Source organism: Triturus cristatus, chromosome 2_2 (genome assembly GCF_964204655.1).
Source record: "Triturus cristatus chromosome 2_2, aTriCri1.1, whole genome shotgun sequence".
NCBI lineage: Eukaryota > Metazoa > Chordata > Amphibia > Caudata > Salamandridae > Triturus > Triturus cristatus.
The window spans coordinates 1,241,563,111-1,241,590,226 of record NC_140582.1 but is presented as its reverse complement, the minus strand read 5'-3'; the positions used below and the strand labels follow the sequence as shown (position 1 = coordinate 1,241,590,226).

At 48.7% G+C, this 27,116-nt stretch overlaps 1 protein-coding gene across 2 annotated transcripts in view; it reads right to left on the bottom strand.

Annotated features, from left to right (window-relative positions):
• The window catches only part of RTKN (rhotekin), a 606,092-nt gene that overhangs the window by 561,641 nt on the left and 17,335 nt on the right, over nucleotides 1-27,116 (bottom strand). The window contains exon 1 of one of the 2 annotated variants that reach the window (XM_085642926.1): nucleotides 8,070-8,180. The exons of the other annotated variant lie outside the window; for it this stretch is intronic. Within the exon in view, the coding sequence (XP_085499052.1) occupies nucleotides 8,070-8,138 (69 nt within the window). The 5' untranslated portion in view covers nucleotides 8,139-8,180. Of the gene's footprint in view, nucleotides 1-8,069; nucleotides 8,181-27,116 lie in introns of those variants that run through there. 2 annotated transcript variants of the gene reach the window in all.

Below are 27,116 nucleotides of genomic sequence, written 5' to 3'. Positions count from 1 at the left end.
CAAATTGGTGAATGCAGACCTAATCCACATGCTATGGGGCTGCACCGCCATAAGTGCCCACTGGCTGCAGGCACCACTCATTTGGCAGATTGCACCCAATGCACAGTGGAAATGACCTGGGAGGTATGCCTCTTGGGTCTCTATCGCAGATTAAAAAACACAAGGGGACGTTTTGATTCATAGATCTAGGGCTAATCACCACTAAACACTAGGCCTGGACGGTAAATTTCGTTCCGCTCGCGAAATTTGCGATATTTTGACATTTTCGCATTCCGCGGAGAGCACGAAAATGTAAAAACTTTCGCAACCTGCCGCGAAGCGGAAGTACTTTTCTTGTTCGCGCTTTATAAATGCATTCTCGCGCGCGCGGTCATGACTTACCGGGTCCCTGCATTCGCCGACGAGTTTTCCTATCCGTTCGCACGCGCCACAAGATGTTGTTGGTAGCTGGTTGCGCTATCCCGCGAGAATTAGCGATCGCGAACACGTCATTGCGATCGCGAACAGGAAATAAGCATCACGAGCCACATGGCCGCGCCCATTAGCGACCGCATGGGCAAGTTGGAGATATATTTCCCAGCGAGCACGCAAAAACACATTGCGAACAGGCGGGAAAAGCAATCTCCGCATCTTCGCGAAAGTTTTGCATGCTCGTGGAGATTTTGCGCAATTTTGCGATAATTGGAGAAAGTTAATTTCGCAAATTCCGCCCACCCTTACTAAACACCTGATCACTAGACATTGGAAATGTCCCGAACCCCCGCCGCGCGAAGCATAGTTCCGCTCGCTCACAAACTGGGCACAAGCAGAGAGCGTGGCTTTGCAACCTGAAGATGCCCTGGGGCTATGCAAAATGCCAGTCGCGAGCGCATGGGATGCTATATTCCTGGGCCTCCGAAATGCAGCGCGAGTGCCCCAGACTCTGCGCTTGGAATCTGGGAGGGTGCTGGAGGCAGCGGGCGACAGTACGCAAAAGGCACACTTGCAAGATACAGAGACCACCTGTTAGACCTGTCAGCCCTAGGGTGGTCTCCCCCTCTATTTTTGATCGTGCCTCATTTTTTCCACCCTCATTTTTATGTTGGACTTAGGTCTCCAGGCGCCTTTTCATTGCCAATCAGTGTTAAGGTGCAGGTGCTCCCTTCTCCCAAGATGGCTGCCACAGGCCCCTGCTACTGCAGAGTGGTCTTTTCTAGTAGCACCCTAGCTGCCAGGAGCTGGCTGGAACCCCACAACAATGTTGCGACACCAGCCCGCCTTTTTTGTCCCATAGGTAGAATGGGGAAGCTCCTGGAATGTGCTGGAACCTTCTAGAAGGGAGGTGTGGTTTTCACTTTTGCCGCCTTGGATAGAGGTCACCTGACCTAGGGCTACTTAACAGAGGGAGGGAACTTTTTCTAGTCAGTTGGCCAGTTGGGGTAAAGCAGACCTGGGGAAAATCCACGCAGGAGCTTAGGCGGTAGGGCCTAGCCAGGGACTTATGCCTCTGAAAGTGACAGGACTTAGGTACTGCCTTTTAAGTGAGTGAGGGATCCTGTACAGCCCACTGATCTAGCCCAGTGATAGGAGAACCCAGGGGCAATCTGCTAAGCTTGACTAGGAAGGAACTAGTCACCAACTCAGTCCCTAACCCCAAGGAACAGAACCCCCCAAGGGCGCCAGTGACATCTGCGCCACAAAGAACTGAATGCTGAAACTTCATGCCAGAACTGAATGCTGAAACTTCGTGCCAGAACTGAATGCTGAAACTTCATGCCAGAACTGAATGCTGAAACGTCATGCCAGAACTGAATGCTGAAACCGATTACTGAAACTTCAAGTTACAACTGATTGCTGGACTGCTGGGGATCAACCAGGTACTAGCGCTGTGACCCCCGCGCTCCCTGACCTGGCCTGGGATCCCCTGTGTCAGTCCCACGCTGAGTGCTGAGCGCTTAATCATCGCGATTAATTTGTCAACCCCCCCCGGCGCGGGGACCAGAAGCGCATTCACCGCCGCGGCCCAAAGTCCAGAGGTTGCCTTCAGCGAGTCGGGGCCCGCGGAGAAGCCCGGGGCCCCGTTGCTGCCAACGCCGCCGCTGCCGGAGTCGTAAGAGGCTGTGGACCGTCCCCCGTCGCTGTGCGCATTACCTGTGGGGCCCGAAGCGGCGAAGAACGCCTGCCGCAGTGAAGACTCCTCGGACGCCGAGATCAAGGTAACCCCCGGGGGCTGGGAGGTAGCGTGGTCGTGCGGAGGCCTGGGACTCACCCCCCTGCTCCCCGGGAGGCTTGGGAAGGACCCGGTGCGCCCCCTGTCGACCGGGAGCGGCACCGCACTCGGAGACTCGGGATCCCCTCCGTGGGATTCCCTCTGTGCATCGGAGACTCTGATTCCCCTCCGAGGGATTGCCCCCCCCTTCCTTGAGACTGCCGCGTATCAGGAGACCGCCCGCTTGAGGCCTGTTAAGTGCGGATAGCGCTGAAGGTTCACGAACTGCCCAGAAATGCTTAACGCTTGATTATTACAAGTAATGCTATGTTCTGAGGTCCTGCTCAAAAGTGGTTGATGCTTGCTTATCACGAGTAGCACTGTGTTCTTAAGGTCTGCCCAGAAACATTAAATGCTTGATTATTACGAGTAGTGCTGTGTTCTTAGACCCTGCTCAACAGTGTGTAATGCTTGATTATTACGAGTAGTGCTATGTCCTTAGATCCTGCTCAACAGTGTGTAATGCTTGATTATTACGAGTAGTGCTATGTCCTTAGATCCTGCTCAACAGTGTTTAATGCTTGATTATTACGAGTAGTGCTATGTCCTTAGATCCTGCTCAACAGTGTTTAATGCTTGATTATTACGAGTAGTGCTATGTCCTTAGATCCTGCTCAACAGTGTTTAATGCTTGATTATTACGAGTAGTGCTATGTTCTTAGATCCTGCTCAAAAGTGTCTAGTGCTTGCTTATTACGATGTAGCGCTATGTTCCCAGTTCTGCTCCAACGTGCTTAACGCCTGATTAGTTCGAGTAGTGCTGCGACCTCCAGTCGAAGCGCTAGTGGTATCACAAGTAGCGGTAAGCCCGCGAAGTGTGCCCGGAGTCGCTACTAGTTCCCAGAGGTGGCGCTACGGTTCCCAGTCATATTTCATCGCGCTGATCATTACCAGACGCTGCGCGAGGTGCCACGGCAGAGCGAAACGCTAGAGGTGGGAGGGGCGCAGCGCCAAGACGAACCGCTGTGTTTACCGCTCTCCCCAGGTTTGCCAGGTATCACTAGTGAAACTATGAAGAAGGGCTCACGAGTCTGATGCTAGGGTTTACAGGTGTGGCCTAGTGCCTCTTAGTGAATCGCTGGTGAATAGAATGCTGATGTATTCAAGTAATGCCATTGCCATCTAATGAACTGCTTTTACATCTGACTGCTTAGATAAACTTGAGTCATTTGCATAACTCCTACTGTGTGGTGTCCCTTATTGTGTGCGTCTCCTGCCTCAGAGGATGTGTGTGTTGTATGGTCGCTTTACACATAAGCCTTTGGGTGCCCAGCCGCTCGAGTCACGTTACCCCCTCAGGGCTTGGTGACCCCAGGTCTTACACCACCTCACAAATGTGCACTCCAAATCCCAGTTCCCTTCACACAGGACCAGGTGAACTACTCGAACGGGTGGGGTAACTGCTGGCAATGTCGGGACACTAGGTGGATGGCAGAGATCGGATATACTAGGGTCTTTCATTGGGCAACTTCACACAGTTAATACCCCGTTATCCCTCCCTCCCATCACTCATGGTCCTACCACCTCCCCTCCTTCCCCCCTACCCAATTCCATCTGTCCCACATTTGCCGTACTAACTGTTGATTGTAAAGCTCTTGTAGTAGCTATGTACTCCACAATGCCTATGAAATATGTACTTGCATACGAACTGTCCTATGTTAATTTACAAAACGAATAAAGAAATTTAAACAAAATAAAAAAAGATAACTCTGAAGATTAATGTACCTGCTGGAGAGAATTCTTTTGTCTAGAGGCAGATTTGACTCATCTAAGGAAGCGCAGAGGGTTAATGTGCCTGCTACACAGATCGTGTACTATGTAGATCACACAACAGTATTTTAAGTGCAGAGCTCAGTGGGTTACTGCTTTTGTCACAGAGATCCTTTTGTTACTGTGCAGCTCACAAGTTACAATCCTAATCTAGCACAGTGAGCTACAAACTGCCATCAAAGAGCTGCATGCAAACTGCATGGTACAGGTCAGAAAGTTGTGGGTTTTTTTTGTCTTTCATTACCCTAATGTTGCAAAAAGGGATTTGTTTGGGTCAAAATAAATTTGTATTAGTAAAGCCAACCTCAAACACCGTGTTACATTCTGAATCCCGAGTGTGAGCTTCTCCAGACCAAGCACTCTTAAAAACTGCCAACCAGTGTTGGTGACATGTGGATCCTACAACTTGTAATTCTTTGTCTTTGTAACATTTTCTATTCACTGATTTGCACGCTTTTGATTCATTGTCTCTGTATGTGTGTGTGATGTAAAGTGCCCTGACACCCTACCCTTCTATCAAAGGCACTACAAACAAATAAAATACATGAGAGGGAGGGGCTATGGAGAGATGAGAGGCCCTGTTGGAGGGGGATAGAGAGGGGGAAAGAAAGGTTGCTGTGCTCTGGTGCACTGTAAGGTTATCATTTACTATGATTTAAAAGGTAATACAATTGAAAATATAATGAAAAATGTGTTGTAGAATGCGTCATGTTTGCCATTTTCCCCCCAAAACCCGCCCAGGCCCCCTTGTAGTGGCCAGGCTCGCACGCTATGCACCGCATGGAGGCGGGCTTGACTAAGTTTGCCAGGGCTGCTGTGGGTTCCCAGTAACCCTGGGCGTAGTGAGGTTACGTGGAGCAGCGCGTAGTGTGCCCAAATCTACGCACACTCGTGTGCTCCGCGTAGCCCCACTACGCGCCTCCCGCCTCCCTCTTCCTCGTTGACAACTTCTTTTCCCAAATGCGCATGCACAGACACCCGCGCATGCGCATTTCTTGCGAGAAATGCGCATGCGCGGGCATACGCGCATGCGCATTTGTGAAAAGAAGTTATCGGCAACGAGGAAGAGGGAGCCCCGGGACGCCGCGCTGCAGGTAAGGCATTATATTTAATTTTTCTATTATAGTTTACATTATTTTAAAAGGAGGGCGGGCGGGAGGCGGGTGGCGGGCAGCAGGCAGCTGTGCTTCGCCCTGGCGTGTGCGTAGCGCTGCCTGCTACGCCTACTTCGAAAACTGCAAAGCAGGCAGCGCTACGTACACTCCCTGGGTGAAGCGGAGTACTACACCCGGGGTTAGTTCCCAGTCTGGCCCTGCCTGAAGGACGAGCCTGACCAGCCCCAACCCCCTGCAGTGGCCGCTCTTCTTTAGTCGCTGCATCAACTCTTCAAACCGACCTTTTAAATAAATGGTTTACGGAGTAGTGCAAGGGGCGGTGCTGTAGAAGGTGATCGAGTGAGGGATTGGTAAGAAGGCACACCCTATAAGCAGAGGGTTTTCATTTTATTGTAATATGAGGTTGAGTAAGGGACACGGGCGGTCCATGGACCTGAAGAAGAACTTCGGTCGAGCAGTGGGTGAGACGCAGCGGAATAATGGAGTTTTCCTTCCTTTCCAATGTTACTGTCCCTGCAGGACATAAAAGTATTTTTTTACTACAATGTTCTCAGAAAATGAGCCCCTATTATTAACAAAATAATGCTCTGCGAAAGGTCGCGATCCGCAAGTGTGGGCCACTTTTTTAGGTCAAGCCTGGGCAGCCATGCTCTGCTCTGCGAGGCATGCTGTATTGAGGTAGGGACGTTAAGCTCCTCCCACATTTTTCATTGGCCTGTGTCATTCTCCACTGTAAACTGTGGCTGTTCATTGGTCAAAAGGCTTAGTAGTCCCTCCTTGGTACCGCCTTGCCTCATTTCGTAACCTCCCATGGCAACACCCCCTGTTACGTGTGTTGTTGCTCGGTAGGCTTTAATTACAGCCTCCAAACACTAATTTCTCAAATAGCGTTGTCCTGCTTACAACACACGCTCTCTTCTAACGCTTTTTTTCCATGTTTATACCACGCATTTGCAACGCAATGGGTCTCGCATTTGCGAGAGTTTGAGCTATTGGCATTGTAAAGTACAAGGCCTTTTATTTATCTGTTTTAAAAACAACACATAAATAAAAGGCCTTGTCATTTACAATGCCAATAGCTCAAACTCTCATAAATGCAAGACCTATTGCATTGCAAATGCTTGTTTTTAGGGTGCCCGGGCCTATTTTTATTCCCAATCTTACTCTGACTCGGGGCTAAAGGTAACAGGGAAGATGCCCCTAACAATATATTCAGCTGCTGCAGCCCTAGTGAACAGTGCTCCACTAAGCGTGGGGGTGAGGGGGGGCAGCGCTCGGGTAGTGCCCCCTAACACGTGCCGACTTGAGTTCTACAGCTGAGTGCCATCAAAGCTGTGGGAAGCTCCTGTGGACTCACTTCACAGATCCTCGATGGTGGTGGGCGCAATCACAGAGCCACAAACATGCCCTGCGCTTGTGCCCACCAGTAGAATGGCAGTTTGGCCCTCCACTGGGTGGGCACAACACCATACCTGCCAACTTGAAGTATCTCACCGTGCGAGGAGGGTGCGGGCCTTGAATTGGGGGGGGTTGGGGGGGGGGCCTTGTACCTAGAAGGCACTTTTGAACCCCACTCTGCCCCCAAGCCCCCTCCTCCTCAAAAAGAAAAAAAAAGCTTGCTGAGGCTGGTGCCAATGTCCTGGGGTGTCCTCACAGCTCTTAATGGACGTCAGCAGTTCAAAGCCTCCGAAAACAAGGTGGAAAAGCGCTATTTACAGTGGCTTCGGCTCGCTTTTCCTGCCACCGTGTGATATTGGCTCCTCTCCGGGAGACTGTTTGATGGGAGCCCACATCGTGTGTCACACGGTGGCACCGTGGGAGATGGCAGGTCGCAACACCCCTCTGGGTGCTCTCATCAGCCTGACAAACATTTGCTTCCAGTCATGCAAAAAAAAAACGGATTCTTGCAAGTCCAGCCCTCCCCCCACCTTAGCCTTTTTCAATCAATCAATCGATCTGGATTTGTATAGCGGGGTTAGTCACCCAAGCGCTATCGGTTGGTTACAGGCCCCTACAGGCGCGCCTACAGGCTCCTGTAGTTAAAGCCCCTACAAGGTTCCAGTGTTACAGCTCTTGGGACATCTGAGTGCGTTTTTGGTGCCGGAAGTGACGCAGTGCACCCCCACCCCACCACTCCCTGTATTCCTGCTCACAGAGGTACACTGGAATGCTGCTTTTGGCGCGCTGTCGGGAGCCGTCCGGGCAGCTCCGAGGGGCGTCTGCAATGTTTTATATCCGCCTTTCCTCTGTATTTTTCACTGTGGAATGCAGTCATGTTTTTATCATGTTTCAGAATTATTTGCAGCTGTGATGTAAAATACCAGACAAGTCTGTACAATCCCGGCCGCTGGCACCCTGGAGTTCACGAGGAGACCCCCTACTGACAAGGCAAGGGAACCCCTCTCACCATAGCGGGAGGGGCATGGAGGGGCGAGGTCCCAGCCTGGCACTCTCTCACCTCCTGGCAGGGGCGGAGGGGGCCCTCGGAGAAGTGAGGGGCGAGGGCAGAGCCTGGCACTCTCACCTTCTGGCGAGGGCGGAGGGGCCACTCGGAGTGTGAGACGAGATCAGAGCCTGGCACTCTCTCACCTTCGGGCGGGGGTGTTGGGGGGGCGGGGGCATTCGGAGATGTGAGGGTCAGAGCCTGGCACTCTCTCACCCTCGGGCGGGGGTGTCGGGGGGGGGGGGCACGGGGGCATTCGGAGATGTGAGGGTCAGAGCCTGGCACTGTCTCATCTTCTGGCGAGGGCGGAGGGGCCACTCAGAGTGTGAGGACGAGATCAGAACTTGCACTCTCTCACCTTCGGGCGGGGGTGTTGGGGGGGCGGGGGCAATCGGAGATGTGAGGGGGAGGCAGACCTGGCACTCTCTCACCTTCTAGGGGTGGGGGGCACTCGGAGTGTGAGTGGCGGGGTCAGAGCCTGGCACTCTCTTACCTTCTGGCAGGGGGCGCAGGGTGCACTCGGAGGTGTTACGGGAGAGATCAGAGCCTGGCACACTCTCATCTTCTGTCGAGGGGGCACTCTGAAGTGTTAAGGCAGGGCGATGGTGGTGGTGGTGGGGGGGGGGGAGGGGGGGGAGTCATCCAACACAGCTCCACCCAGTCACAGCCCAGCTAAGGGTCAACACATGCCCCCACCACCATCACTGCAGCTGTCGGGGGCACCCTGTGCCCAGCCTGCTACATTCTCGGGAAAAATATGTACATTGTGCCGAATTGTGTGACACCACAGTCAAGCCTGCAACTTTGTGTGGTACAGCGCGCTCACTCCGCAGAACTCGGTGACATAATGTAGCCTTTATGCGGCATTCGGGGGAGTAATGAACGAATACAGTCGGATTGTTGCACAAAATTTACTTAATCCGAAAACAAAAACTGAAAACTCTGACAAATCAGGAACGAGTTTACTCCCTCTGAAAGACGCTCCACACAAGGCCCCCCCTTGCTGGACGTGGGGAGGGGAGGGCTGAAGGCGAAGACAACAAGATCCGTGTGCACTGTCATGGGCAGCTGGACTGAATCCCAGCTCAGATCCAGCTTCCAGACCTAGCTCACAGACCGAAGTCACTGACCGAAGCCACAGACCTACCTCATACACCTAACTCACAGACCCAGCTCATACATCCAGCTCCTAGACATACCTCATAGGCCTAACTCACAGACCCAGCTCATACATCCAGCTCCCAGACCTAGCTCCCAGATCTACCTCATAGACCTAATTTACAGACCTAGCTCATATATCCAGCTCCCAGACCTAGCTCCCAGACATACCTCATAGACTGAACTCACAGATATAGCTCATACATGTAGCTCACAGACCCACCTCACAGCCGTAACTCACAGACCTAGCTCATACATCCAGCTCCCAGACCTAGCTCCCAGATCTACCTCATAGACCTAATTTACAGACCTAGCTCATACATCCAGCTCCCAGACCTAGCTCCCAGATCTACCTCATAGACCTAACTCACAGACCCAGCTCATACATCCAGCTCCCAGACCTAGCTCCCAGATCTACCTCATATACCTAATTTACAGACCTAGCTCATACATCCAGCTCCCAGACCTAGCTCCCAGACTTACCTCATAGACCTAAATCACAGACCTACCTCATACATCCAGCTCCCAGACCTAGCTTACAGCCCAAAGTCACTGACCGAAGCCACAGACCTACCTCACAGACCTAACTCACAGATCTAGCTCAGACATCCAGCTCCCAGACCTAGCTCCCAGACTTACCCCATAGACCTAACTCACAGACCTATATCATACATTCAGCTCCTAGACCTAGCTCCCAGACTTACCTCATAGACCTAACTCACAGACCTAGCTCATACATCCAGCTCCCAGACCTAGCTCACAGACAGAAGTCACTGACCGAAGCCACAGACCTACCTCACAGACCTAACTCACAGATCTAGCTCATATATCTGGCTCACAGACCCACCTCATAGGCCTAACTTACAGATCTAGCTCATACGTGTAGCTCACAGAGCCACCTCACAGACGTACTTCATAGACCTAACTCACAGATCTAGCTCATACATTTAGCTTACAGTTCTAGCTCACAGACCTAGCTCATCCACCTAGCTCACAGACCTAGATCTCAAATGAAGGACAGGCCTACCTTATAGTCTTATATCTCAGAACTAGCACAAAGATGACGCACAGATCCAGAACACAGATGAAGCACAGACCAAGCTCACTGATCTAGCTCACACACCTAGCTTTGCAGATGAAGCACCTACCTCATAAACCTAACTCACAGACATCTCACCGATGAGGCAAGACTAAGCTCACACACAAAGCACACATCTAGCTCACAAAAAACAGACCTATCTGACATACCTAACTCACAGATCTAGCTCTTACACCTAGCTGACGGACCTTCCTCACAGACCTAACTCACACACCTAGCTCGCAGACAAAGCACAGACCTACCTCATAGACCTAACTCACAGACCAAGCTCACAGTCGAAGCACAGATCTAGCTCACACACAAAGCACTCACCTAGCTCATTAACCACAGACCAAGCTCACAGATCTAGCAGAGACGTAGCTCACAGACAAAGCCCACGCCTAGCTCACAAAACACAGACCTAGGTCACAGACGAAGCACAGACCTAGCTCACACACAAAGCACACACCTAGCTCATGAACTACACACCTAGCTCACAGAAGAAGCACAGACCTGGCTCACACAAAAAGCACACTCCTAGCTCACAAAGCGCAGACCTAACTAGCTCACAGATGTAGCAGAGATGTAGCTCACAGACGAAGCACAGACATAGTTCACACACAGGGCACACACCTAGCTCACAAAGCACAGACCTAGTTTACAGATGTAGCAGAGAAGCAGCTCATAGGCTCAGCACAGGCCTAGCTCACACACAAAGCACACACCTAGCTAATGAACCACAAACCTAGCTCACAGATGAAGCACAGACCTAGCATACACACAAAACACACACCTAGCTTATGAATCACAGACCTAGCTCACAGATTTAGCAGAGACGTAGCTCACAGATGAAGCACACACATAGCTCACAAAGCACAGATCTTGCTCACAGACGAAGCACAAACCTAGCTCAAACACAAATCACACTCCTAGCTAACAAAGCGCAGACCTAGCTCACAGATGTAGCAGAGACGTAGTTCACAGACAAAGCACAGACCTAGCTCACTCACAAAGCTCACAAAGCACAGAACTAGCTCACAAATGTAGCAGAGAAGTAGCTCACAGGCTCAGCACAGACCTAGCTCACACACAAAGCACACACCTAGCTCATGAACCACAGACCTAGCTCACAGATGAAGTACAGACCTAGCTCATGCACAAAGCACACACCTAGCTCACAAAGCAGAGACCTAGCTCACAGATGTAGCAGACACTTAGCTCACAGACAAAGCACATACCTAACTCAGAGCAACAGCTCACAGACCAAGCTCACAGTCAAAGCACAGACCTAGTTCACACACAAAGCACACACCTAGTTCACAAAGCAAAGACCTAGCTCATGAACCACAGTCGTAGCTCACAGAAGAAGCACAGACCTAGCTCACACACAAAGCACAGACCTAGCTCATGAACCCCAGACGTAGCTCACAGAAGCACAGACCTAGCTCACACACAAAGCACACACCTAGCTCACAAAGCACAGATCTAGCTCATGAACCACAGAAGAAGCAGAGACCTAGCTCACACACAAAGCACACACCTAGCTCACAAAGCACACACCTAACGCAGAGAGGTAGCTCAGAGATGAAGCACAGACCTAACTCACACACAAAGCACAGACCTAGCCACAGATGTATCAGAGAAGTAGCTCACAGGCTCAGCACAGACCTAGCTCAGAGGCATAGCTCACAGACCTATCTCCTAGGAGCAGGGTAGGTTTATTGTTGCTGGAGCACCTATACGCAAGGTACCGATTGTGGAACAAAGTGGGGTGCAGGATGAGCAGGTGATGGGGCGTGGAGCATCTATCTAGCTTCGACTCTGAGTCATGGCCCTTCCCTACACTGGACAATGGTGCTTGTGTGTGTCTGTATATAGCCATCACCAACGTGTAGTTATTGTTAGGTCAGAGTTTTCATAGGAAGAAGGTTTTTTTGCTGATAAAATGTGCCACCCTTTGACAAATCTTCATGAAACTTTACAAAAAGAAGTTAATTCAAATCAACTCCTTCCTAGATAGTTTTGGGGTGATCAGTCAAACGAGGGCCGTGAACAAAAAGGGACATACGCCCCGCCAAGCACTGCTTTGGCCCTCACATATTTCATACACACATATATATATATTCACTGAAAAAAAACAAAGGTTACAGGGATGTTATAGTTAAGCTCAGATTTCACTTGTACAAAACTAGAGAAATTCAGCACTTATAGTTACCTGAGCTAACTATAACCTATGCCCAGCAATGCACTGCTTATGACCTCACATATTATATCACTCTTGACATGGTCAGTGACATCACTCATGACATCACTGATGACGTCTCAAATGACATCACTCAGTGATTGTAACTATTTTCTAAAAGAAACTGGGTGTCAAGCAGATATATTAAGGGGCCCCAAAAAGCAGTTTCACCATGCAATTCCCCATAGACATTTTAAGAAGTGTTTTAGATAAAAACGGCTGAACAGAATTGAATCAAATCTACACCAAATCTGGCAGGAAGCTAGATCTTTACTGAGAAAATGTGTTTTTTCTGATTTGGTATGAATCTGTCATTTTTGACAAATTAAGGTTAAAAAATGACTGATATCTGCATGGTTAGTCCAGCTGGAGTCCTGTGGTACTCCAGCAAAATAGCAATTCTAAAAATAGTGCATTTTGATTGACTGAAAGGGCCTCGTTTCCCCATTGGCCGCTTCAGTACAGTGGGACCAACGGTACAGTGGGACCAACGGGTTTCCTGGTACTGAGGAATCTGATTGGCTGGCAAAAACACAAACAGAGATGTTGCTGTTGCCATTTGAGAAAACGAGGACTTGATACACATGTTCTAAAAATGAAAAAAAAGGTTCAGAGAGGCAGGGTAGGGGTACTCTGCCCCATGGCCCTAATTGGTGCTCTCTGAGGGACCCCCAAGGCCAAATAAAACAAATCATGCCCAAGGTTCCCAGCGAGGACCCCTTGTGGCACCACAAGACTTCCACAGGACCCAGCACAGCCTTCCTGTGTGAGTACCACAGCATCGAGAAAGAACACATGTGGGGTGGGTATCCATGAGCGGGGGTTTTATGACCATGGGGGTTGGCCAGCAGTTTAGCGTTGGCTGCCCATGGGGTTTTTGCCACAGGCCTGGTCCTGCGGCCAACTGCCTGCCTTGCACAGTTAGAGAGCTGGCTGCCCACCGGAGGGAGGGGGGGTGGTCACAGCCAGCCCCATGCTGCATACATCTGAAGGCCATGCAGGGCAGAGCATTAGTCACCCACGGGGGTTGGTCGCAGGCCCTGCAGCCATCCACACACTTGGGTGCACGGTCTGACCACAGGCCAGGGCATGCATTCAACACTCGACCGTGCACATTCAAAAGGTATGTTCAGTGATGGAGGTATGTGAATACCATTAACAAAAACACATGAAATTCACCGGGGAAAAAACAGAAGTTAAAGTGGAGTTATAGTTAGAAATGATAATAACATTTTACTTTGCATTAAAAAAACTTTAGAAGTTCACTAAAAAGCGAAGGTTAAAATGAGTAATTAGGCACAGAAATACTATCTAACTAAATGTTTAAAACACCCTAGAAATTCACTGAAAGAACAAGCATTGGCATAGCCAATAGGTCTCGCCTTTGGTACCTTATAAGTGTTTAGCCATGCAACGATTGATGTTGTTCCACAAAGGATATTGTGCTGCAAAACTAAATACTTATAAGGTTCCAAAAGCGAGACCCATTGGCTATGCCAATGCTTGTAAGCATCTAGCTAAAGACAGCCTAAGCTGTCTGTTTCCAGACACTAATGAGTTCCCTGCAGTAAAAACTGTACACAGCACAGGGCACGATACATCAACCCTGCCACTTTGCCAGCTCTGATAGGGCTCAGTACTTTTCAGCATAATAACTTACCATGTATGGTATTCTGCTTCCACCATGTGTACCTTTGTTGGTGGTACAGGCATGCAAACCAGACGTGTCATGCAAATGTTAGTTTACGTTCTTTTTGTGTGATCATTCACGGTGTCCCGGCCAGCACAAGGTGAACAGACAGAGGTGTCCTGGTACACTGCCCCCTGGTGTGATAGTGAGACCAGCGCTGCCCTCGCACAAGTGAAGTCCACTCTGTGCCCTTTCCAGGCCGGGTGATGCGGGCAGGGGTGGCTTGCCCTGCTCCTGGGTGCTGCAGGGTCCCCTGTGTGCAAGAGGGTCCTTTGTGTGGGAGGGAGGCGGCAGGGAAGGTGTCGCCCAGGTGTTGCTGCATGTGTGAGCACTAAGAGCATCCGACCCGGGCGAGCAGGGATCAGGGAAAGGGCAGAATGGCACTCGCCCTCCCTTTCTGACAGTCATTCCTCCCACTCTCCCTGACAGTCACCCATTCACCCCTCCCCTCGGTATGATGTAAATCCGAGCTAACGTTCTTTGCTGGCTGCTTTCGCTTCTCGCTCTGAGTCAGGGAGCCCAGCTGATGATGCACCAGCTCCCGATCCGTTTCGTGCGTCCCTGTCATCTATAATGGTTCATGTGTATTGTGACTCAGTTTAGCAACTTCTTTGCCTTCCAACACGCTTGTAAAATGGAACTAGCATGGTACATGTTAACGTGCAGCCGTTTGTTGTTGCACAAAAACAAAATGCTCATAACTAGTATATTGTAAGATGACCATACACAAGAAGTATCTGGTTTTGTAATGCATCCATTAAGATTTGAAGAAGTAGGACAAGTTGTCTCTTTCATGGAAGATGTCACCTAGTCTAGCTTCTGTGTCGCGGGTGCTGGTAGCTGTATTGCATTCGTCTCCCGTAAATGTCTGGCATGCATTTATGACAGAGAATTATTCTCAATGTGCTGGTGGCAGTTGTTAGCATTCTCTTACCCCAGTCCAAATTTACTATCTGATTTTTAAAAAGCAATCAAAATCAGTGGCAAGAAAGTATTTTATAAAAGCAATCAAAATCAGTGACAAGAAAGTGAAAGCGACCGCGAGACAGGAAAATGTAAACAAGCGCGCGCAGCCACGCTAATTAGAAACAGAAAGCCCCTGCGCGCCGCTGCGCGCCCCAGCAAGGTGGATGCCGCCACACGTACGAGTGTTTGAAAAGTGCAGACCGATTCCAAAAGGTCGCCTCTTAGAGCAGTGCAGCGCATGCGCGCTGCGCTAGGCTCAACCTAAAAAACAAACAGTAAAGTGACGTTATAGTTAGGCCTTGTAATAATATAAAAACTATTGTTTTAAAACAAAACAAAAAAACATTAAAATTCTCCAGTTGTAGTTTACCGAGCTAACTATGACTTGTGCCATGCACTGATTCTGACTTCACATATTATATCACTCATGACATGTTAAATGACATCATTGATTACCTCTTAAATGACACGGAAACTGCAAAGGTTAAAGAAACATTATAGTTTGGTTAAAATGGCAGTTAAAATGTAGCATTTAAAACTCAAAACAGTGATATTTTACTCGAATAACTAGAACATACGCCCCGCCAAGCACTACTTTGGCCCTCACATATTCCATACACACATATATATATTCACTGAAAAAAAACAAAGGTTACATGGATGTTATAGTTAGGCTCAGGTTTCACTTGTACAAAACTAGAGAAATTCAGCACTTATAGTTACCTGAGCTAACTATAACCTATGCCCAACAATGCACTGCTTATGACCTCACATATTATATCACTCTTGACATGGTCAGTGACATCACTCATGACATCACTGATGACATCTCAAATGACATCACTCAGTGATTGTAACTATTTTCTAAAATTAACTGGGTGTCAAGCAGATATACTTAAGTAAGTGGCTGTGGGAGTGTCTGAGTGACTAAATGGGTGTGTAAGTGGTGTATAGAGGAATAAGTGGGTCTATGACAGACTATGTACATGAGTGAGTGGGTGTGTAAGAAGTTTTTGTATGGATGAGTGAGTGGGTGAGTCTTTGGGTGTATTAGTAAATAGTGGTTATGTGAGTATCTTTATGGGTAAGTGAGTGGGTTTGTCTGTGGCTATAAGAGTGAATGAGAGGTTGAATGAGTGGCTGTATGTGTGAGTGTGTCAGTGGGTGTATATGGTGAATGAGATGGTGCATGAGTGCCTGTATAGATGAACAGGTATATAAGTATATGTATGGGTGACTAAGTAGGCAAGTTACTGTGTGTATACGTGCATGAATGGGTGTGCAAGTGGGTGTGTGAGTGGTTATATGGGTGACTAAATGGATGTGTCTGTGGCTGTATGGGTGAGTGTGAGAGAGGTTGTATGGGAAAGTATGTGCTTGTTTCAGTCACTGTATAGGTCAGTAAGTACATGTGTTAGTATACGTATGAGTAAGTGAAATGGTGTATGAGTTATTATGGGTGAGTGAGTGGCTGTGTAAGTGACTGCATGGGTACACGAGTAGGTGTGTGTGTAGCTATATGGTTGACTGATTCAGTGTGTGAGTGGCTATATAGGTGTATGAGCAGGTGTGTACGTGTCTGTATGTCTGTATGTGTGAGTGGCTGTATGGGTCTGTGAGTAGGTGCACAAGTGTCTGTATATGTGAGTTACTGGGTGCCTTAGTGGCTGTATAGGTGAGTTGATGTGTAAGTGGTTCTATAGATCAGTGAGTTGGTGTGTGAGCATTTGCATGGGTCTGTGAAAGGGCAAGTCTGTGGTTGTGTGAGAGTAGGTGTATGAGATCTTGCATTGGTATGTAAGTGGGTGTGTGTGAGGTTCTGCAGAGGATGTCATCAGTGATGTCATTTGAGATATCATCTGTGATGTCATTTGAGATATCATCATTGATGTAATGAGTGATGTCACTGACCATGTCATAAGTGATGTAATATGTGAGGTCATAAGCAATGCATTACGGGGGCATAAGTTATGAGAAACAGCCATTACAACACGGCTGTTACCATGCATGCCTTTACCATGCATGCGTTACAACGCATGCAGCTTTACCACAAATAGCCTTTACCACACACTGTTTTACAACGCATATGCCTTTACAGTAAATTAATGTTATAAACGTATGCATGGTAAGGGCATATGTGTGGTACTGGTGGTAAGGGTATATGTGTAGTAAAGGCGCCGGTGTGTGGTAAAGCCATATGCGTGGTAAAGCTTTTGGCAGGGTTAAGGCCATCGGCGTTGTTAGAGGAAAAGGAGCAACCCTTTCGCATACTCTTTAGAACCTGCACCGCACCTGAAGAGATGTCTCGTCATTGTTGTGAGTGAGGTAAGGGGGATTGGGCTGTGAGTGGAGTGGGGACAGTTTTAAGGCTTTAGGGGGAGGGGCAGTAAGGTTTTAGGGCTTTAGGGTATCTTTAAAACGGGGTAAGGGGGGTCGTGCAGGGGTCCTGTTTTAGGGTTCAGGCAGGGGACAGGTATTTTTAAAACAGGCTCAGGGAAAACCTTTACCATGCATATGCCTTTAACATACATGCTTTTACATGGAAATTCGTTGCAAAAGCATGTGTGGTAAAGGCATATTCGTTGTTAGAAAATGTGTAGTAAAGTTTATGCGTGGTAGTAAAGGCATTCACATTGTAATGCACGCGTGTTAAAGGCATTCAATGCTTCGCAATACGTTTTACCATCATACTCCCGTAAGTTATAGTTAGCTAAGCTAACTATAACTGCTGAATTTCTCTGGCTTTGTATGAGTGAAATGTCAGCCTAACTATAACGTACCTGTAAGCTTTGGTGTTTCAGTGAATTTCTAAGTTTAAAAAAAATTCTATTTTCTAACTATAACGTTCCTGTAACCTTTATTTTTTTCTGTGTGGAGAACCAACATCCAGACCTCATGATTGTGCACTGTGGTGGCAATGACTTGGGCACATTGAGTGGGGTAGGACTGGAAACCCTAATGAAGAACACCTTTGAACAATTAATGCAACTTTTCCCTCACACTTTCTTGGTGTTTTTTTAACATATGTCAGAGGCAGAAATGGAACTGGTCTTCGGAATTTTGTCCACAAATAGAGCAAGCCAGGAAAAATGTTAATAAAACAGTTTCAGCAGACCTCAGAGACCATAACATGGGCTCTGTCTACAATAGTATCCTGTGCTTCAACATGCATGGAATATACAGGAGAGACAGATTTCACTTACAGATGAAGGCAACAGAGAGTTTCTAAGCAACTTGAAACTCTGCTTCCGCTCCTATATGTAGTTATCATATACACACAATGAACATAACGGCTCTTGTAAGAGCCATCCTATGTAACAAACATTTGTTATTTTTAACTATAAACCATTTTTTTGTATTGACTCAGCGGATTCCTCACAGAGCTGCAAACCAAAAGCACACATTCAATGCAAAACAGCACATTTAATATTTCTAGTAAAGGGTTCTAAATGGATCTCACAGTGGGTATAACAGAGTCTAAATGGGTTTCATTTTTGGCGCATTAGTGGGTCTGTGAATGGGTGTAACAGTGTCTTTATGGTATGTAAATGGGTGTGACAATCTCTCTATAGGTGTGTCAATGGGCTTAGCAGTAACAGTGTGGGTGTGTGAATAGGTGTGAAAGTATCTCTGTAGGTTTGTGAATAGGTGTCACAGAGTCTGTATAAGATTGTGAATGGATATGACAGTCTCTGTAGGGCTTTGCGAATGGGTGTAACAGTGTGTCTATGGTATATGAATGGTTGTGACACTGTCTGTATGAGATTGTCAAAAGAAGAGACAGTGGCTGTATGGGTTTGGGAATGGATGTCACAGAGTCTGTATGGGTTTGTGAATGGTTTTGAGATGCTCTGTATGAGTTTCTGGATGGGTGTGACAGTGTCTGTATGGGTCTAAGTGTGTGAGAGAGTTTCTGTAGGGGTTTGTGAATGGCTGTAACAGTATCTGTATGATATCTAAATGGGTGTGAAAGTATCTCTATCAGTATGTGAATGCGTGTGATCGGGTCTGTATGGGGTTGTGAATGGGTGTCACAGTGTTTGTATGGGTTTGTCAGTGGGTTTGACAGTGACTGTTAAGTTATGTGAATGAGTGTGACAGTGTCTGTATGACTTTGAGAATGGGTGTGACAGTGTCTTTATGGTATATAAATGGGTGTGACAATCGATGTATAAGTTTGTCAATGGGGTTAACAGTAACTGTGTGGGTTTGTGAATGGGTGTGACAGGGTCTCTATCAGTATGTCACTGGGTGTGACAGTGCCTGTGTGGGTTTTTCAATGAGTGTGACAGTGTCTGTATGAGTTTGTGAATGGGCGAGGCAATGTCTTTATGGTATATAAATGGGTGCGACAATCCCTATTTAGGTTTGTCAGTAAGTTTAACAGTAACTGTAGGGGTGTGTGAATGGGTGTGACAGAGTCTTCATGGGTATGTTGATGGGTGTGACAGTGTCTGTATGGGTTTGTTAAGGGGTGTAACAGGTCTCTATCGGTATGTCACTGGGGGTGACAGTGTCCGTTTTGGTTTGTCACTGGGTGACAATGTCTGTATGGGTTTGTCAATGGGTGTGACAATGTTTGTTTGGGTATGTGAATGGGTGTGACAGTGTCTGTACGGGTTTTTAAATGGGTGTGACAGTGTCTGTACAATTTTGTGAATGGGTGTGACAGTGTCACTATGGGTATGTGAATGAATGTAACAGTGTCTGTTTGGGTACGTGAATGTGTGTGAGAGTGTCTGTATAGGTTTGTGAATGGATGTGACATTGTCTCTATCGGTATATGAATGGATGTGACATTGTCTCTATAGGTATATGAATGGATGTGACATAGTCCGTATGAGGTTGTGAATGGATGTGACAGTGTCTGTATGGGTTTCTCGATAGGTGTAACAGTGACTGTATGGATTTGTGAATGGGTGTCCCAGAGTCTCTAGGGGTATGTGAATGGGTGTGACAATGTCTGTATGGATGTAACAGTGGATGTGAGAGTGCCTGTATGGATATGTGAGTGGGTGTAGCAGTATCTGTAAGCCAACGCATTTCTGCATTTGTACGCCTGTGATTATGGCGTACAAACGCCAAAATGCGTCAGGTTTTCAGCTTGGTACCTGGAATGAACCACCCCATGCACTGAATGGATTGTGCCTCGTAATTTGCAGAAGGAGTGTGCGCTTTGCAGCGTTGTTGCTGAGTGGATCATAATATATATATATATATATATATATATATATATATACATACACACACACGCACATGCACATACACAAAATGTCGCTTTATTACAGGACACTGGCAGCACAGCTAAATCTTCCTCTGATCAGACCTAAAAGTCATGACTTAATGGCGGTTAATATGGTTTTTAATATGGCACTCCAGGTTTGCATGTGTCCTGCAAATGCAGGGTCAGTGATCAGTGGACAACAGGACCGATGCCCCAACGCTGCCATGTCATGCACGTGGCCTCCTCCACAAGTCGTGAACACGTCAAGCAGTGCACTTCTGTCTGGGTTACAAATGATCTCGGGGATATCACCATGTAAAGGTAAAGTATTGCACAAAATGCAACCTGCATCCTGGTGGAGACTGCAGTGGGGCTGAGGAGAGTGGGAGGCATAGCGCCTCTTTCTTCAGCCACCGATGTGCTATAAGGATCCCTTGATAACAAGCAAGGAACCTGCCTGTGTGGACATACACGGGTGGGGTTATTTATCAGGCTCTGATGTAAGGTGTGTTGTTTCGGATACATCACATATGATGTGTAGTGCAGTGAGAGAAGCGAGGCCATGTGCTGACTTCGTACCCATCACAGATGAGGCGCTCCAGTGCTGCACGGCGCTTTGGGATAGCAATAAAAAAACAAGCACTTGCAATGCAATAGGTCTCGCATTTGTGAAAGTTCAAGCTATTGGCATGGTAAATGTTAATGTTTTTAACTTATTTTTTTTGTTGCAGTGCAGTAACGAAACCGGTAAAGCTATTTATATATAAATGTAAAGTAAAAGCGGGCAGTTAATAAATAAATAAAGGTGCACAGCCATGCTGTGTCGGGAGGTGGGAGGGGTCTGCTCTGGAAGAAATACCACAAACAACACCGAAAGCAGACGAGTCCGAAGTGAAGCAGCGCTGTTATTATACAACTAAATGCATGCAAACATGCTGTGTCGGAAGTGGGAGGGGTGAACTTTGGAGGCAAACTTAGAAACAAGAAGCAATTCAGCATACAGGTGCTGTTAATAAATAAATGCACATGGCTAGCGCTGCTCTATGCTGTGTCAGAGATGGGAGGGGTGTGCTTTGGAGGCAAGCCAAGAAAAAAATAATCATACAGGCGCCCTTAATAAATAAATGAAGATGCATGGCGAGTGCTGCTTGATGCTGGGTCGAAGGTGGGAGGGGACTGCTTTGGAGGCAAGCCAAGAAAAAAATAAGCATAGGGATGCCGTTAATAAATAAAAAAAGGTGCACGGCGAGCACTGCTGGAGTACAGCTAAAGAAAGAAATAGTGCTTACAAGTGTGAAAATAGAATGCAGCGTAAGAGCCCATGTAACAGGGCCAGTCTGTATGAGAGGTTACAAAATTTGAAAACGAGGAACAAGTAAGCTATTTCACCAATAAAAAGCCCAAGGACAGTAAGAGGAGCCAATTGAAAAGATGGGAGGGGCTTGGAAAAGATGGGATGGGCTTCAAAGCCATATCCTGAACACAGTATGTCTCGAAGAGACAGCGCAAACGCTGCCTAGGTGAGACCTAAAAACATCTACTTAAATACAAAATACTCCCAAAGATATCCCTTGTGAGGAAGACTTTTTGTCACTCTTTAGTTTGTTTGGAAATCTGCAAAACTTACTGAACGAATTTGCTAGGAAATGGTCAAATAGGCAGGAGGCGCAGCACAGATTCTGGCGTATGTAAAAAAAAACAATATAAAAAAATTTGAAAAGTGTAACTCCGTTAATTACAAGAAAAGCTACCTCAGTGCAACTGTGTACCTAAAGCACTTGGAGCCCATGCCACACCGCACCTATGCCACCGACACCTGAGTCACTGTGAAACAGTCGCAGCCGGCATGGTTTGCAGCTGGGGGGATGGGCATGGAGTCACGTGGGAAGGGGGGAGAGTCAATAATAAATAATGTTTTTAAACCCACCTTTATACCGCCCCGGTGCTGCGTCTTCACTGCTCCTGCTCTCTTGCCTCCAACAGGAACAGGAAGCAGGCACCCGCTCTCCCCTAAGCCAATCACAATGCTCCAGTGGAGTGTTGTGATTGCTCGGGACGTCGTCCAGCCAGGGGCTGCAGGTGATGGCATGTTCTCCATGTAGGCTGTAATGCAGCCTGCATGGAGAAGTGCAGAGTGTCACATGTTGGCTACAGATATCCACGATAAGGTGATATGTATTCACCGTTATTGTACTTTTGTAAGATAATATATATGTTGATACAGACCTTTGTGTAATATTCTTGCATGGTGTTTTATTCCCTATGTTTCTCTGCTCTAGCTGCTAAGCCTGTTGTTAGAAATGGGATCTCTGGTTGGCTAAGGTTTGCACCAAAGCCAGGCAGAAACCACCACTCTAAGTCAGGGCTGGGGAGTTACACGCCAAAGATAACCCCTGCTCACCTCCTTGGTAGCTTGGCATGAGCAGCCAGGCTTATCCTGGAGGCAATGTGTAAAGCGTTTGCGCGCGCACACAGCAACAACACCCTAGGCCCACCACAAAAGAAACTCCACACAAGGTTATATATAAAAAATAGCCTTTGTATTATAATAAACACATTAGATGATAATCACACAATTTACACTGTGCCAACTGGCACTGGGCAGAATTTTACAAGGGACTATTTACACAGGACAGGGCCAATGGACCACCGTCAGAATCATCACAAATCACCAATTGTAAATGTAGAACATATACCAACTGTAACACAAATTATAACTGTAGAGCACAACCAGTAACTACTGGCGCAATAATGACCTCAGCATTATCACAATAGAATCAGGTATAAAACCTATCCTGTATACATCACAGGGGCATAAACACATTATGCAATCTCTCACAAGTCTAACGCATTAGACCCTACCTCCTAAGTATAATTACACTAGGGGCGTACATCACACAGGGAAGTATAATCTCCCTAACATAAAACTAAACAGGTAAAACAACCTCCTATGCAGAAATCATATCTAGAGGTATAAAACACAGGGTGTGCAAAACATACTACACACGGTACATTTCCTAACACCCAAAGCATTAGTATATAAATCACAATAGCGCCTAAATCACAATAGGGTTGAGGTTGCACCAGAACCTAAACCTGGGCAGCTGGGGACAAGAACAGGGCCTAAACGCTGCAGCTGGCACAAAGTGCTGCGCAGCTGTGGAAGACCAAAGATGGGGCGAAGGAGTGCGTCCCACTCCTGAGTTCACAAAAAAAGCAAGTCCCCAGGAAGGAAGACCTAAACGGTGCAGCTGCCCACTATTTGCTGGGCAGCTGTGAAGTCAAAACTGTGGCAGGGGGCTCTCACTAGCCCTCCAGAACAACCTGCGCCAATCATTGGAGCCCTCTAGGCCCTAGAACAACCAATGCGCAAAACGTGGGCCCCACTGGGGCCCCTTTAATCAGATTAGCCCATTGGTGCAGCTGCCCTCTGCAAGTGGGGCAGCTGTAATACATATGGCCACCACGGGGAAAAGCATGGGCCCCTCTGGGCCCTCTCGAAAATAAATGTGCCCCTCGTTGGAGTGGCCCGCTCCCTGGCGGGACCACTCAGCACCACTGCACTTACGGTGCCGCAGTCGGCACTAACAAAGTACATAACCTCCCCCCCACAGCCGTCTCAACTCACCGGCTCTTAGCGGGGGGAAGGTTCCTCGTTGTGAAGGCGGCGGCAGTACTTCTCCTGCGGCACGGGGCTACCCTTTCACTCGTGGGAGCCCCGCGTTGCCATCGGTGGCCTCTGCCGTCCTCCCGCTTCACCCGGGCCCCCTCCTGGGACCCGGGACTTGGTTGTGGAGCCCGCAAGGCTCCGGGGGCATTTTCCTCTTCTCCTGTCTCCCTCATGCCATAAGCTCTGGGGCTCCCATCGGCTCACGGGAGCCCCGCACCGACGCGGCACAGCTTCCGGTCCTGCCGCGGCCCCACCCACATCACAGGCCGACTCTCCTGACTTCCAGGCGGCGGCGGCAGGGCAGCAGCAGCGGTTTCCCAGCATAACGAGGGGTAGACTCCCTCTTAATCAGCGATCTAACGCGGGGTGGGCACCCGCTACGGCCAGCACAACAAAAGAGCGGGGTGGGCACCCACCTAAAATCCTGAATATAAAGCGGGGTAGGCTCCCGCTCGAGTTAGCATCAATGCGGGGTGGGCACCCGCCGGAAGCCCGAAATGCGGGGGATCCCTACATCGGGATTCCCTCGAAAATGATCGCAGCCCAGTGCTGCAAGGACAAGGCACAGAGGCTCCCTCTCAAACAAAGGGGGCCAATTAAGTTAAAGCGCTCCCAGGCGCTAGGGATAGAAGGACGAAGTCCAAGAAGTCCAACAGGCATCCAGGGGCTAGGCAGGGCCCAGGGAGGCAAGCCTTTCCCTGGGCCCCAGCAGCAGCACGCCCCTGGTTGTTTCAAGTCAAGAAGAAGAACATTTTCATGGGGTCACAGCCCCTCTTTTATACACACAATCCTTTGTCTCCAAAGGTGCAGGGAAGGGGCGAACCAGATGCACTTGGTTCCCGAGCACTTTGTTTTGCTCAGCCCCTCTCCCTATTCCCAGGACAGGCCAGGGACATCAGACGCACCACAGGGGGTGGAGCCAGCATTGTGGAGGGAAAGCCCAGCCCTATTCAGGTCCCAGGTGTACTCCTCCCTCCCATCAACATGCAGCTCTCTCCATTCACCACCGGGGCAGACCCATCCTGACTCCTGGAGACAGACACACCAGCCAATCACAAGCTAGACAGTCACTTCACATTTATTACACAAACATGCCAGCTTCTAGAAGTGGCACTTCTACACTAGACACAGTAACGCTGCACACATCATCGCGCAGCATTCAATCTCACGAGTTCGCACATACCAAACTCGCCCCTGCACTCCTCTCACATCAGGACTTAACACGGTCACTCAGATGCCCCACGCATTTCTATGGGAGGACAGGTCAGCCTCACTGAAACATACACAGAGCGCACACACTCTCCACTGGGACACAGTGTAAAAGCGCCTAGAGGCCTAAAACCACTAATACAACATAGGAAAAAGGCTAGGATAAATGCAAAAAGTTTTAGGGGTGAACTTGCCAGAAGGGCCAAGTCCAACACCTGTGTACGTGTCTTCTGTATGGAATGTTGGTGAGTGGACCTTGAGTAGAATGCCTGGGTGACTGGATGAGGAGTGACAGATGGTGAGAGGGGCTGAGCAGCTAGCAGGCTGCTCCTGGTGGGGCTGTTGATTTGAGCATACAGGCAGCCCTACAGGACTTATATACCTGCTAATGATGGCCTACATGTTGATAAGGACCTACTGATGCTACCTGTGAATAAACCTGCTTGGATTACAACTTACCAGCGTGTCATCATTACTACACTTTGTTATTTTATTTCCAGCCCTGAAGAAGTCGAGGGGTAATCCCCTTACGACGAAAATGACATTACTCATTTTCGTTTGTTTGCTCCTACTGTATGAAGGACTTTCATTGAATCTTAGAGTGTGTGCATAGGATAAGAATTAATAAAATGGTAATAACCAAAAATCATTACCATTTTATGTTTTGGTTTTCTCGCACAGCAATAAAGCAGTGGGCACAACTCCTCCACCCTACTGGAGGGGAGGAGCCGCCCCTGCTGTGCGACTATGGCACCGTGGACCCATGCCACGCTGCACCCATGCCACTGCCACCTATGTCACTCTGCAACTATGGGACCGCGGATCATGCCACGCTGCACCCATGCCACTGCCCCCTATCTCACTGTGCAACTATGGCGTTCTAGGTCCATACCATGCTGCAACCATGCCACTGCCACCTATGTCACTCTGCAACTATGGCGTTCTAGATCCATGGCACGCTGCACCCATGCCACTGCCACCTATGTCACTCTGCAACTATGGCACCGCGGATCTATGACACGCTGCACCCATGCCACTGCCACCTATGTCACTGTGCAACCATAGCGTTCTAGATCCATGCCACGCTGCACCCATGCCACTGCCACCTATGTCACTCTGCAACTATGGCACCGCGGATCTATGACACGCTGCACCCATGCCACTGCCACCTATGTCACTCTGCAACTATGGCACCGCGGATCTATGACACGCTGCACCCATGCCACTGCCACCTATGTCACTGTGCAACCATAGCGTTCTAGATCCATGCCATGCTGTACCCATGCCACTGCCACCTCTGTCACTCTGCAACTTTGTCACCGCGGATCTATGACATGCTGCACCCATGCCACTGCCACCTATGTCACTCTGCAACTATGGCGTTCTAGATCCATGCCATGCTGCACCCATGCCACTGCCACCTATGTCACTCTGCAACTATGGCACCGCGGATCTATGACACGCTGCACCCATGCCACTGCCACCTATGTCACCGTGCAACTATGGCACCGTGGATCCATGCCACACTGCACCCATGCCACTGCCCCCTATCTCACTGTGCAACTATGGCATTCTAAATCCATGCCATGCTGCAACCATGCTACTGCCACCTATGTCACTGTGCAACAATGGCGTTCTAGATCCATGCCATGCTACACCCATGCCACTGCCATCTATGTCACTCTGCAACTATGGGACCACGGATCATGCCACGCTGCATCCATGCCACTGCCACCTATGTCACTCTGCAACTATGGGACCACGGATCATGCCACGCTGCACCCATGCCACTGCCACCTATGTCACTCTGCAACTATGGCGTTCTAGATCCATGGCACGCTGCACCCATGCCACTGCCACCTATGTCACTCTGCAACTATGGCACCGCGGATCTATGACACGCTGCACCCATGCCACTGCCACCTATGTCACTGTGCAACCATAGCGTTCTAGATCCATGCCACACTGCACCCATGCCACTGCCACCTATGTCACTCTGCAACTTTGTCACCGCGGATCTTTGACATGCTGCACCCATGCCACTGCCACCTATGTCACTGTGCAACTATGGCACCGTGGATCCATGCCACACTGCACCCATGCCACTGCCCTATCTCACTGTGCAACTATGGCGTTCTAGATCCATTCCACGCTGCACCCATGCCACTGCCACCTCTGTCACTCTGCAACTATGGCACCATGGATCCATGCCACTCTACACCCATGCCACTGCCATCTACGTCACTGTGCAACTATGGCTCCGTGGATCATGCCACCCTGCACCCATGCTACTGCCACCTGCA